Source organism: Odocoileus virginianus, chromosome 1 (genome assembly GCF_023699985.2).
Source record: "Odocoileus virginianus isolate 20LAN1187 ecotype Illinois chromosome 1, Ovbor_1.2, whole genome shotgun sequence".
NCBI lineage: Eukaryota > Metazoa > Chordata > Mammalia > Artiodactyla > Cervidae > Odocoileus > Odocoileus virginianus.
Genome location: NC_069674.1, coordinates 19757419 through 19772151, shown reverse-complemented (window position 1 = coordinate 19772151; position 14733 = coordinate 19757419). Strand labels below are relative to the sequence as shown.

Below are 14733 nucleotides of genomic sequence, written 5' to 3'. Positions count from 1 at the left end.
TGACTACCGTATTGGATGCTAAGGTTGATTGAAATCATCTAGGTATTGTTTAAATGTTGAAACTTAGATTTTCTTGTGTGTGTGGTGTAGACTATGGCATTAAAGAGCCAGTTGTCTCCATTCGGTGATTTACATACCAGGTGAATGTGGTGGTTTATAGAATTAGCATGTTTAATAACTTCTGTAATAAGATGAGACTGTAAATATTTCTTTCTTCACTAGAGGGAAAACAGAATGAGAAGGGTGTTCCTTCAATCTTGAGTCAGCTTCTCAAAGCTGGGAGTTCCCAGTTACAAGTCATCATTTTAGACACGTACAACTCATTCTATTAAATCCTCTCTTCTGTAAGCAGGAACTGCCTTTTTATCTGGTGGACTTGTAGCATGCCATTAGAATAAAGTGTTCTGTTGTTTTACGTCATACAATTAACATATACTATCTAACCATCAGATAATTAAGCCATCTAACTAGGTTCCCTGTAATTGTCTGTAGACTCTGCCCATATGTGCCATAGTGTGTATGAGTTGCTGGATGCCTGATGTCAAAACGGTTCAAGGAATCATTCCAGTGTATTTTAGAAACTGACTGTTGGAAAGTTGTGCTTCCACTCCCAGGTAGTCAGTTGAATGAAACATATAACTTTTATACTTCTTGTTTCTTCTCCATGCAGATATATTGTTGTCACTGAACACCAACCCTTTGGAAAGCCCTAGGAAAGCTCAGCCATCAATATGTCCAAGTACAAACTGATCATGTTAAGACATGGAGAGGGTGCTTGGAATAAAGAGAACCGCTTCTGTAGCTGGGTGGATCAGAAACTCAACAGTGACGGCCTGGAGGAAGCGCGGAACTGTGGGAAGCAACTCAAAGCACTAAACGTTGAGTTTGATCTCGTGTTCACATCCATCTTGAACCGGTCCATCCACACAGCCTGGCTGATCCTGGAAGAGCTGGGGCAGGAGTGGGTTCCCATGGAGAGCTCCTGGCGTCTCAACGAGCGTCACTACGGAGCCTTGATCAGTCTCAACAGGGAGCAGATGGCGTTGAATCACGGCGAGGAGCAGGTGAGGCTGTGGAGAAGGAGCTACAATGTGACCCCTCCTCCCATCGATGAGTCCCATCCTTACTACCACGAAATCTACAACGACCGGAAATATAAAGTGTGTGATGTGCCTTTGGATCAGCTGCCACGATCCGAGAGCTTAAAGGATGTTTTGGAGAGACTCCTTCCCTATTGGAACGAAAGGATTGCTCCTGAAGTATTACGTGGTAAAACCATTCTGATATCTGCTCATGGAAATAGCTGCCGGGCACTCCTGAAATATCTGGAAGGTACCATCTTCACGCTATTACTAACCGGGTCTTAGTCTAGAAAGAACATGGTTTCTAAACTAATAATGCACAGTTTACATTATAGACTTTCGTTCCCTATCACGTTTTGTCACTTCAGTCGTTTAAGGATTGTTTTGTTCCATCAGAAATCCTGGGTCTTTTACGTTTGTATTATTTGCTCTAACTTCGGCAAGCCTCAGAATCACCTGAAGGGAGGAAGCACTTGGACCACCCCTGGTTTCTGGCCCCACTCTTGGAGCCTGTAGGCCCGGGGTGTGGCACCATAATTTGCTTTTTCAAAGAATTTTCAGATGATGCCAATACTGCTGCTTGGGCTTCTCCAAGTGCTTGAGAACCACTGATTTAGAAGATTATGTGACTTTTGTTGTGACCAGGTAAGAGGAGGCTGGGGAGAGAAGAGGTTTCTGTAGGAATGGTGTGCAAGATACATTTTTGTTGTTGTTGTTTGTTAAGTGTTTCACGATAAGTAAAATTATATAGATTTTAGTCTTGCTCATGTTCTTCCAGCTTTAAACAGCTATTGCTGTATTTTCAGACCTAGGTTTCCTGGATAATTGTTTTGTTCCAGTCTTCTCTTTCCAGACCAGATTTAGTTATCGACTGGGAGAAAGTTCAGGAGAAGGAAAAGAAAAGGATGGCTTATTAGAGATAATCAGTAACTTTAATTTTAATTCCTTGATGTTGTCTTCTAGAAAGTACTATTGTTACCTATCTCTTTAAGCAACATGAACTCTTTGGAGGACTCGAGCTCACCAGTTTGGGGCACCGTGATTGCACTGTGACCCCTTCAGGGGTTTTTTCTCTCCTTTCTCCCTTCACTAAATAATCCCGGTTGTTATTCAGTTGAGTCCGATTCTTTGCGACCCCATGGACTGCAGCACGCCAGGCTTCCCTGTCTTTCACCATCTCCTGGAGCTTGCTCAAACTCAGGTCCATCGAGTTGGTGATGCCATCCAACCATCTTGTCCTCTGTTGTCCCCTTCTCCTCCTGCCTTCAATCTTTCCCAGCATCAGGGGCTTTTCTAATGAGTTAGTTCTTCACATCAGGTGACCAAAATATTGGAGCTTCAGCATCAATCCTTCCAATGAATATTCAGAACTAATCTCCTTTAGGATTGGCTGGGTTGATCTTCTTGCAGTCCAAGAGACTCTCAAGAGTCTTCTCCAACACCACAGTTCAAAAGCATCAATTTTTTGGTGCTCAGCCTTCTGTATGGTCCAACTCTCATCCATACATGACTACTGGAAAAACCATAGCTTTGACTATACGAACCTTTGTCAGCAATGTCTCTGCTTTTTAATACACTGTCTAGATTTGTCATTGCTTTTCTTCCAAGGAGCAAGCATCTTTTAATTTCATGACTGTAGTCACCATTTGCAGTGATTATGGAGTTCAAGAAAATAAAGTCTGTTTTTATTTCCATTGTTTCCCTATTTATTTTCCATGAAGTGATGGGACCAGATGCCATGATCTTAGTTGTCTGAATGTTGAATTTTAAGCCACCTTTTTCACTTTCTCTTTCACGATCATCAAGAGGCTCTTTAGTTCCTCTTCGCTTTTTGCCATAAGGGTGGTGTCATCTGCATATCTGAGATTATTAATATTTCTCCCTGCGTTCTTGATTCCAGCTTGTGCTTCATCCAGCCCAGCATTTTTTTGCATGATGTACTCTGCATATAAGTTAAATAAGCAGGGTGACAATATACAGCCTTGATGGGCTCATTTCCCAAATAATCCCAGATGGTTGTGCATTTTGTGTGATGGGCTCTGCTGGTGTTTTCCTGTCTCTCATCACTGTCAGCAGTTAGCCCACTGGCATTAGAATGCATTTCTCCAACATTCCCTTTTCATTCTGCTTTGCTTTTCTATACGAGGCTGTGAAAAATGAAAAGGTTGACCTTGCACATGAAATAAATGAAATAGGTTATTGTTAACAAAATGAAGTGATCTTTATGAGATTTTAATGTAAACCTTTTAGCATGTGTTTTTTTCCCCCTCTAATTTTTATACCATGGCCAAGAGCCAAGTCATTACTCATAAACCTGACATCCATTCCTTATGCAGAGATCTGAAATCTATAGACTTTATTAGCTGTTAAAAACTTTATTGGCCAGGCATGGTGCTTGATCTGTTTATGTGTGGGTATGTGTGTGTATCTTATTTACTCAACTGTATAAAGGGTTTTATTCTTCCTTGTTCAGAATAGTCAGATATTTGATTAAATATGTATATATAACTTCATCATTACTGGGTTTATTATAGTACTTTATTGTTTGAAGAAGAGTTGAGGCTCCTCTCAGGAGAACAACAAACTGAAATTCAGAATTTCAAAGTTTCTGCCAGAAGATGTATTCTCTTCTCCCCAGACTAATTCCTTTTTTCCAGAGATGGAATTTAGATCTCTCTGTGGCCAGATTCCCTTCCTTCAGGAAAATGCCATCATCTCCTTACGGATCCTCTTCTCTTCCCCATCTCAGCTCAGAAATCCTCCTTTTAAAGACAGTTTCCTCCTGTCTGGTACTATTTACTCTTTGCCTATCTTCAGGTTTAGAGCGCTTAGATTATTCTACAGCCCCAACCATAGCTTACTGTAATACCCCTTTCTATTAGTGCATTGGTAGTTTAACCATCTGTTATTTTTCTTTTTTTGAAAAATATAGGAAGGCTTAATAAATGGTGGTAAGGAGGATTGCCATCTTGGTGGGGTTGGAGAGAGAATTACTCTTCAAGGGCAAGGTAATACATAGAAGAGCTGACTATATTTGAGGGAGGTTTTGAAATCACTAATAATTTGTTGAAAACAACCAAATGATACAGCTTTTTGAGAAAACAATCTGGCAGTTCCTTTATGGTGTAACAGTGACCCAACAGTTCTACCCCTAGATGCATTCCTGTATTCATTTCCTAGGGTGACTGTAACAAAGGACCCCTAACTGGGTGGCTCAGAAAAACAGATAATAATTGTCTCACAGTCCCAGGAGCTGGAAGTCCTAAATCAAAGTATTGGCGGGGTCCTGCTCCCCCTGATGGCTGTAGGAGAGAATCCTGTCTTGCCTCTTGTAGTTTCTGGTGTTTGCCAGAAATCCGTAACATTCCTTGGTTTGTAGATGCATCAGTGCAACCTTCCATCTTCACTTGGGTTTCTCCCTGTCTCTGCATCTTGTCCAAATTTTCCTGTTTATAAGGACACCCAAAATATTGGACTGGAGCCTAACCCAGTGACCTCATTTTAACATTATTGCCTCTATAAAAACTCATTTCCAAGTGAGATCACATTCTGAGGTGCTGGAGTTTACCTTCAACATATTTTTTGGGGGGGAAATACAGTTAAGTTTATAATAATACCTAAGAGAAATGAAAACATATGTCCAAACAAAAACTTGTACACAAACTTTCAAAGCAGCATTATTCATAAAAGACAAAATATAGAGGCAACCCAAATGCCCATCAATGGGTGACTGGACAGATGAAATATGTAGTATGTCCATACAATTAAATAGTATTTAGCATTAAATAATTAGTGAACATGCTATAATGTAGATGAGCTTTGATATCATTATTACATGAAAGAAGCCAATCACAAAGGATCACATATTGTAGGATTGTATTGGTATAAAATCTCCAGGATAAGCAAATCTATATAGACACAAAATAGATTGTTCTTCTCCTGGGACTGAGTTGGAGGGGAAGAGGGTGGAGTGAAGAGTGACTGCTGATACATGCAGGATTTCTTATTGGGGTGGTGAAAATGTTCTAAAACTGATTGTGGTGATGTTTGCACAACTCTGAATATACTAAAAGCCATTAATACATTAAATAGGTCAGTTGTATGTGGTATGGTATGTGAATTACTAAAACTACAAAATAATTTAATCAATGAGATTTAAAAATGAGAGGATTTGATATAGCCTTGGAAAGCAGTAGTTTGGGGCAAATACATGGAAGTGACAGGTAACAAAGGATGTGGAGTAGAATAAATAAAAAAATTAAAACACAGCTTTGACCACTGGGGCAGAAATGGATTTATAAGCATTACTGAGGCTTCCCTGGTGGCTCAGATGGTAAAGAATCCGCCTGCAATGCAAGAGACCTGGGTTTGATCCCTGGGTTGGGAAGATCCCCTGGAGAAGGGAATGGCAATCCACTCCAGTATTGTTACCTGGAGAACCACATGGACAGAGGAGCCTGGTGGGCGACAGTCCATGGGGTCACCAAAGAGTCAGACACGACTGAGTGGCAGACACTGACTGACTGAGAAAACAGTGGGCATTTGTTCTTAGGCTTCATTTAACTTTTCTTGTGAAGGTCTTTCTTCCTTTAATTTGGAGTGTATGGAACTAAATTACCTTTCAGAGATTAGTGATGTAGGAGCGACCTTAAATTATAACTCCTAGCCCTGTCACTGTAAACAGGCTGTATAGAAAATGTTTTCATTTGGGGAATAACTGATTTAAAATAGCAGTGTTCATGCTCAAAGAGGTCAGTTATACAAAGAGTAGAAGGTATGTGTAGAGAAGGGTATAAGGCTGGCAGGTGTCTGCAGGAGAAGAGAAGGGCGGTATACGGGAGGGAGATAGGGAAGGTAGAAATGGTAGAGTTGGTAACCAGGAAGTATGGCAGACATTCAGGGGGGAAAAAATTGGCAGAAAAACCAGAACATACCATTAGGCACCAGCCAATAGCTGGGAAACGAATGAGTGAAGATTGCAGTTTGTCCATAGGAAGTCTTTAAAAAATTTTTTTAATTATTTATTTTAATTGGAGTCTAATTACTTTACATTGTTGTGATGGTTTTTGCCATACATTGGCATGAACCAGAGGAAGTCTTAAGAGTGGTTTGTGATCTTGGCTCCCCCATCCTTGGGAGGAGGGCAACTTTTGGTTGCCTTTGTTCCCTTTTGGTCTATAGTACCCCCTGGTGGTACTGTTGTTAAGATTCATCAAGGTTCTTTGCTGTTGCTAAGATTCCCTGTAGTAACTTCCATGCCTAACATGGAAGAAAATGACTTCATGTGCTGGAAATAGCCTGGACTAGATTTTAGGATCACATCATAAATTATTTGTTATCTCTTGTTTTAGGAATCCTCTAAATGCCAATTCCCTCTACTAAAATTTCTCTTACAGTGTATGTTGAAAAATAAGTTCCAAGTATTATATGCCACAGCTCCAAGAATTAAGCATAAGTCACTTTTTAAAGATCAGAGGAAAGTGTTTATTTCTTCCATGTCATTTCTGATAATTTAGTGAGATCACAGCCCTTTAAAAACTTTATTGTAGATGTATATACTCACTGGAATAGGAACACCAAAATTAGTTATCTTATATGTCATTAACCTTCAAGAGTCCATGTGTGAAGGCTACATATGTTATGTTAGTCGCTTCAGTCATGTCCAACTCTTTGTGGCCCCAAGGACTATAGTTTGCCAGGCTCCTTTGTCCATGGAATTCTCCAGGCAAGAATACTGGAGTGGGTAGACATTCTTTTCTCCAAGGGCTCTTCCCAACCCAGAGATCTAACCAGGGTCTCCTGCATTGCTGGTGGATCTTCTTGGAAAGTTAGGAAACCTAATTTTCATGTGGTACTTGAGAAATTCTCAATCTAAAAGAAACATTCTATTGAATTTGGAAAATATATTGATTCTGGTAAAGATAGAAGGCAGGAGAAGGGGATGACAGAGGATGAGGTGGTTGGATGGCATCACCGACTCAATGGACATAAGTTTGAGCAAGCTCCAGGAGGTGGTGCAGGACAGGGAAGCCTGGTGTGCTGCAGTCTGTGGGGTCACAGAGTCGGACACAGCTGAGCCACTGAGCAACAACAAATTGAATCCAGATACTGACTTTCCAAGATTCCAAAAATTAAGTGAATCTTGCTTACTTTAAGGGCTTCCCAAGGGGCACAGTGGTAAAGAATTCGCCTGCCAATGCAGGAGATACAGGAGACAAGGTTTCAATCTGTGAGTCAGGGAGATTCCCTAAAGTAGAAAGTGGCAACCCACTCCAGTATTCTTGCCTGGAAAACTCCATAGGCAGAGGAATCTGGTGGTCTACAGTCCATGGGATTGCAGAGAGTCGGACATGACTGAGCAAGGAGCACACACACCCTTACTTTAAGGGGGGAAATACAAGATTTTTCTAATATAAAAAGATGATTGGCCAATTTATCTGTGTGTATATGTGTTTATTGTGTTAAAAAAATGTAAAGGACTTCCCTGGCCGTCCAGTGGTTAAGAATCTGCCTGCCAGTGGAGGGGACATGGGTTTCAATCCCTGGCCCAGGAAGATTCCACATGTGGTGGGGGCATCTAAGCCCATGCACCACAACTGCTGAGCCCATGTGCCTAAAGCCTGTGCTCTGCCAACAAGAGAAGCCACTGCAATGAGAAGTGTGCGCACCGAAGCTAGAGAGTAGGTCCCACTTGCTGCAACAAGAGAAAACCCTCACGCAACAATGAAGATATTTTTTAAAAGGACCAGAAAATGTGCCATCTTAATTGCTAATTTATTTTTACTGTGAATTTATGTTACTGTACATCCCCCTGTTTTTGGTTAATGTCTGTTACCCTAGTACAGTTATTCACAGCATCTCCTTTCACTTTCTAAAGTGCCCCAGTTTGGATGATAAATTATATGGTCATCTTATTATAAAGGTTATTCATCTGTATTAAGAATGAATCTTTGAAATGGGTGTGACAAGATTCCATATTCCCTATAAGTACAAAAGTTGCTAAATTCTTTGCATTGGTCACAAAGGTAAAAATGAATGTTGTTGTAGACTGATCTGATTCCTAGTCCTGTTTTCTAGATATGTTTATGTAAAATTCTCCCCTACAAACAGGATCTTTCAAGGAAATGGGCAATTTTCCCCCATACTGTTCTTAAATTGTTTGACATACTTAAAGCATCTTACCTTCTGTTGGGCAGAATACGGTAACTGATAGAATCAATGACAGCATACTGTCTTCTAGAAATACCTTATTGTAACTTTGGATTGGAAAGAATGATAAGCCAGTCACGGAACTAATTGGGAAATTGGTCTGCCCTGAAGTCTCCAAGGGCCTTAAGATCGTTTGGCTCAGGGTATACATGTGTTACTCATCTGCTATATACCCCAACAATGGAGAAAGTTCCTAAGATGTTATTTTGTTTCTAAAATATTTGGTGCTATGATTCTACCCTGCTGCTGCTGCTAAGTCACTTCAGTCTGTCTGACTCTGTGCGACCCCATAGACGGCAGCCCACCAGGCTCCTCTGTCCACAGGATACTTACCACCTGAACTGTTTTAGTTTTTTTCCTGAAAAGTAGCCCTTCCCTTGATCTATTCTGTTTGAAATACTGTTATGAGAAGCTGACTCGAGTATCTTTGGCACATAAACTATAAAAAGGTAATTTCATGCAACTAATTGAGTCTTATGGTTTTACACTGTGGTTTGTGAATGACACTCCCTGGTACAGCTATACAAGATGGCCCTTTTTTGAGGGCATACTATGCGCTAAACACAGTACTAGGCATTTTGCATACATGTTTCTGGTAGGAATTAGAACAAGTGCTTGAACTTATTGGAAAACTGTGGTTCGGTATTTTGTTTTGCTTTGTTTCTCTGTCTTCCTCTGCTATTTAGTGTAGCCAAGTCATGTTTTTTTTAATTTTTAAAATTTATTTTTGGCTGTGCTGGGTCCTTGCTGCTACACGGGCTTTCCTTTAGCTGTAGCGAGAGGGGCTACTCCCAGCTGCAGTGTGTGGGTCTCTCATTGTGCTGGCTTCCCTTGCGGAACACAGGCTCAAGGGTGCGTGGGCTTCAGGAGTTGCAGCACGTGGTTCAGTTGTTGTGATGGATGGGGTTAGCTCTTCCACCGCATGTGTAATCTTCCCGGACCAGGGCCGGAACCCATGTCTCCTGCATTGACAGGTGGACTCTACCTCTGAGCCGCCAGGGAAGCCTGTAAGTCAGGTTTTAAAATTTTCATTTGAACAATCATTGATTGTTTTCATTTTGTTTTGTTTGTTTGGTTTTTTAGATTTCACATGTAAGTGAGATCACATGGTATTTGTCTTTCTCTGCCTGATTTCACTTAGCGTAATACCTTCTAGATCCATCCATATTGTCACAAATGGCAAGCTATCTTTTTTAACACTGAGGAATGTTTCATTGTGTATATACACCACATCTTGTTTATCCATTAATTTATCATTGAATACTTATGTTGCTTCCATTTCTTGACTATTATAAATAATGTTCCAGTGAACATTAGTTTGCATGTTTTTTTTTTAATTAGTGTTTTTTTTTTCTTTGGATAAATACCCAGAAGTGAAATTGCTAGATCATATAGTGGCTCTATTTTTAATGTTTTGAAAAACCTGCATATTGCTTCCCATAATGGCTGCGCCAATTTACAGTCCTGCCAACAGTGCACAGGGTCCCCTTTTCTCCACATCTTTGCCAGCAGTGGTTATTAGTTGTCTTTCTGATGATAGCCACTCTGACAGGTATGAGGTGGTATCTCACTGTGGTTCTTGTTTGCATTTCCCTGATGTTTAGTACAGCTGAGCGTCTTTTTATGTGTCTGTTGGCCATCTGCATTTCTCCTTTGGGAAACATCTATTCAGGTCCTCTGCCCATGTTTTAATCAGGTTGCTTGCTTGTTTGTTTTGTTTTGGTTTTTTTTTTGGATGCTGAATTGTTTGAACTCCTTGTCTACTTTGGATATGAACCCCTTGTCGGATGTATCACTTTGCAGATATCTTTCCCCATTCCGAATGCTGCCCTTTGGTTTGTTGATAGTTTCCTTCTCTTTGCAAAGGCTTTTCAGTTTGGTGTAGTGACATGGACTGCTTTACTTTTAACCTGATGGTAGTTCTTAATTCCTTCAGAAGAAAGAAGACTTAAATATGTGAAATACTATGTAGTAAGAAAACCTCTACATGAAGGACTGCTTTATTGATTTTTAACAGCATAAACAACTACCCATGCTGTCCTAAGAAGTCTAGATGAGAGCAGAGCCCACCTCTCACCAGCCCACCTTCCACCATGATGACGCCTAGCCCAGGCTTAGTATCTAATAGCTCCCTGCTCCTTCGCATTCCAGACGGGTGTGTTTCTTTCTCTGTGGTTGGCAGAGCCACTTCCTGTTTGTTTCCTGCCGGCCCACATTGGAGGAGAAGTGAGGTATTGAACTGAAGCATTGCATGTAGTCTGCATTTTGCCAGCGGAAGTGGATTGTTTAGTCTGGGTTCAAGAAAGGACTAGGCAGTTTCAAGTTTGGAGTAAAAGTGGCATGCAAAGACAGCCTTGCCCCACTGAAGAACCTTGTGCAGCTGCACACGTATCAAGGCAAAGAAGTAATGAAGTGAAATTAGAGACTTAAGGAGGAAAGGTCAGCTAGGACTTGCTGTGGGGACAGGGACTGACTGACCAGTCACCTTTGGCATTTTGTGGGATATTTTCAGAAGCAGCAAAGTCAGGCCTCTCTTCTATGAAGCAAATGCTTGTCTAGTGGTATGGTTAAGCTTTCTCTTATTATAATTGATTTATAGAAACCTTCCTTTTTAAAAGTTGTAAACTATTTAACTATAAAATTAGATGTATAAAACTCTCTGCCTTATTCTGAATCAGAGGCTGTTATGTTATTATCATGTTACACTACTCAACTAACCAATTTCTAATTGTCCCCTGGCCAGTCTTTTAAGTTGTACATGGATAACATTCAAACCTAAAAGAAATAAAATTAAAAGTAGATGGACCATATATGAAATTCGGAATCTTGTGTCAGCTCTTATTTTGGCAATAGAAGAATACAGAACTCTCATCACAAGTCACTGTCAGTGGGGTTTTAATTGTGACTGATGTGATTGGGAAAAGGAAGTGGGGCACCTCACATTTGTATAATTTGATCGGAGTTTTGCCCTCTTTCTCTAATTCCCAAAAATATGCATCATGGAATTGGGGTTTCCCAGGGCTTCACAGGTAGTGCTAATGGTAAAGAACCCACTTGCCAATGCAGAAGACACAAGAGACTTGGGTTCGATCCCTGGGTCGGAAGATCTCCTGGAGGGGGACATGGCAACTCAGTCCAGTATTCTTGCCTGGAAAATCCCATGGACAGAGGAGCCTGGCAGGCTACAGTCCATGATCACAGAGTTGGACATGACTGAAGCAACTGAGCATGCACACGCACGTTGTCCTGTAGAGATCTGTCTCCCCAAACATCTTTTCTCTTGTTTCCTGATATTCAAAGATTTTGGCAAACACTTTGGAGAAAACCAAAGGAAATATATAGAAGACAAATTTAATTTCAGTTGTTTGCAGTTTGTGTACTAAATACAATGACTTTTTCTTCAACCTTTTTGACCGTCTCTCTTTTTTCCTTAAAAAGGTAATAAAAGAATCACAATCTTTAGTCAGAGCTTCAACAGTAAGGGACCAGATTTAATTTGAAAGCTTAGAGAGTTCAGGTTCATTCATTTCAGCCTTGTGCCAAGGGTCCATTAAGTCAGGTGCCGTATATTCTTGGTACAAGGATGCAGCACCTGGACGTGGACATGCAAAGTCTGTACTTATGAGGCACACTATGAGTCTCCTTTTCAATCTCCTTCTGAAACTTGGCTGGTACTGTACCTCCGACATAGTCCTCTGAGTGCTTTCATGTACAGACTATATGTCTTAGAGCTTTTGTTAACATTCTATTTCTAACAGCCTTTACTTAATTCATATAGTTGTAACATCAGATCATTAAGCTAAAAAAATTCCGGATTCTAGCAGCCAACACATGATAAAATCCCTTACAGTTGAACAAACATTACTGAATTCTTGCATAAGGCCCCATTCAAAAGCATGAGCATCACAAGAGTGGCTAAAACATGGTCTTATAATCCTGGTGGGAGAAGTGAGTATTTGCTCAGCCACCGCTGATAGAAGGCAGAGAGGTAGTGCTGTATATATGTGTGGGGATCTTCATGACTGTCCCTGGTTCCTGTTCCTGTTCAGTGGCTAGGGGAGTCATTGTAGACACAGTCTGGATTTTTGGAAGTTGGTCCTGTGTGCAGAGAATTAAGTTGTTTGGATTTCTTCCCATATTGGCTTTGAGTTACTCCTTTGACTCACCACCAAATTTTCATTATTTCTTACTTGAAATATCCCAGTCATTAAAATGGATTGCAGTTAACTTTCAGATGCTTCTACATGGAAGATTCAAGAATTAAAGACAACAGTCGGGAGTTGGTGAAGGGGTTGATGCGGGATTAGATATTTCCCTTCCAAACATTCTTAGATGCCGTTTAAAACAATCTAAGCCCATTATCAGATGGAGGATGTGATATCTGGCCACTCATTATAACTTTCATGTGATATTCCAGTTAATGCATTTGTAATATGATATTGCATAATATAGTATTGATTCGGTTTGATTTAATCCAATGCAGATGCATTTTTCAGCCTTAGGAGTTCTGCTTGCTTCACTCTCTTAGGACAAAGAATGTGGCTTATGCCAAAATTGAGTAATGAGTAATGGCTTCATTGTGGTTTTTCCTAATTTGCTTTTTTAAAATGTCAGTCACTAAGTCTGTTGACTGATTATTAAGCAATCTAAGTATTTTAAATATTTGTGAGTAATTAGTCTGCTCTGTGAATGGCTTGAGTAGTCATTAAAGTGGAATGTCAACTTTATTTATTGAAATATTTCTACTTCTGTTGAACTCTCCTTTCTTTATAGGTGAAATATTGTAGTTCTCGTGGCCTTTGTTTAGTTTGCTCTTTCATGTGGTCCCACACAAAGCCAGGTTGTTATCTAAGCCATAAGCATGAGCTTGAGAGTAACGCTCTTAAAAATAACACTTGTTACCCCTGGTTAGATCTGAGGCCATGGTCAGATGAGTTCCATGTGTGCCCCTTGACTCTTGCCAAAAACCTAGCACTTTTCTCTGAGGTCACATCATAACCCCTAACCCTGCCCCATGATAATCCCCGTGTATTAGCTATTTCAAGGGGGAATCAGACAAGTCAGTTCATCCCTGTTATTGTTGTTTAGTTGCCAAGTTATGTCCTACTCTTCTGTAACCCCATGGGTTATAGCATGCCAGGATCCTCTGTCCATGGGATTTCCCAGGCAAGAATACTAGAATGACTGCCATTTCCTTCTCCGGGGGGTCTTCCCAACCCAGGGATCAAGCCCTGGTCTACTGCATTGCAGGTGGATGCTTTACTGCTGAGCAGTAAACAGGCAAAACCTGTTCACACCTGTACTAGTCTTGAAAACATGAGACCACTAGATTCTGGTGTCCAATTAGCACCCAGCCCTTCGCAAGGGCAGAACATGGACATAAGCTTTCTCCTCTCTCATTGTGCCATATTTCCATAGAGGTGGAAATAGCCATCGACGAGTCAGATGACCAGAGCTGAAGTCCTGGAATTTGGAAATTTTTTTAAAAGTCCAATTTTACTACCTTAACTGTCTTGTGATTTGAACCATAAACTTCTCTGGATCTGTTCAGTAGTTTTTCAGACATCTTTCTAGAGTTATAATTCACATGCCATACAGTTTATCCATTTAAAGTGTATAATTCAGTGACTTTTCACAGAGTTGTTTATTCACAGAGTTGTCCATCTATCAGCACAATTTCAGAACATTTTCATTATCCTCAAAAAAAAAAAAAAAAAAAATCCCCATACCTGGCTGTCACTGCCCAGACCTCCCATCCCCTCTGGCCCTAAGCAACCACACATCTATTTCTGTCATTGTTAGATTTGCCAGTCCTGGCCCTCATTCGTGCTTGGTTGCTCAGCCTTGTCCAACTCTTTGTGATCCTTTGGATTGTAGCCTACCAGGCTTCTGTGCCCATGGGATTCTCCAGGCAAGGATACTGGAGTGGGTTGCCATGGCCTCTTCCAGAGGATCTTCTTGACCCAGGGATCAAACCCACGTCTCCTGTGTCTCCTGCATTGGAAAGCGGATTCTTTACCTGCTGAACCATCTTGGGAAGGCACCATTTGGTATAAATGGAATCATGGAGTGTATACTCCTTTGCGACTGGCTTCTTTCACTTAGCATACTGTTTCCAGGGGTTATCAATGTTTAGCATGTATCAGCACTCCATTCCTTTTTATTGCCAAATAATAATCCATTGTCTGGATCGACCACATTTAATTCATCCATTCATCACTTGGTGGACTTTTAGGCTGTTTTCATGTTTTGTCTATTATGAATGATGCTGCTCTGAGGGTTCGGGTATAGGCTTTTGTGTGGACATATGTTTGCATTTCTCTTGGGTGTGTACCTAGGAGTGAAATTGCTGGGTCCCATGGTAATTCTGTGCTTACCTGTTTGAAGAATTGCCAGACTGTTTTCCAAAGATTCCATAGGATCTTATACCCTAATTTACAAT

General features: G+C 40.7%; 1 protein-coding gene across 2 annotated transcripts in view; it reads left to right on the top strand.

The window, feature by feature from the left end:
* BPGM (bisphosphoglycerate mutase) overlaps positions 1–14733 on the top strand; it is a 30608-nt gene that overhangs the window by 11345 nt on the left and 4530 nt on the right. For both annotated transcript variants that reach the window (XM_020880062.2, XM_020880061.2), the window contains one exon: positions 671–1332. In XM_020880062.2, coding sequence (XP_020735721.1) covers positions 732–1332 — 601 coding nt within the window. In that variant the 5' untranslated portion in view covers positions 671–731. The remainder of the gene's footprint in view (positions 1–670; positions 1333–14733) is intronic.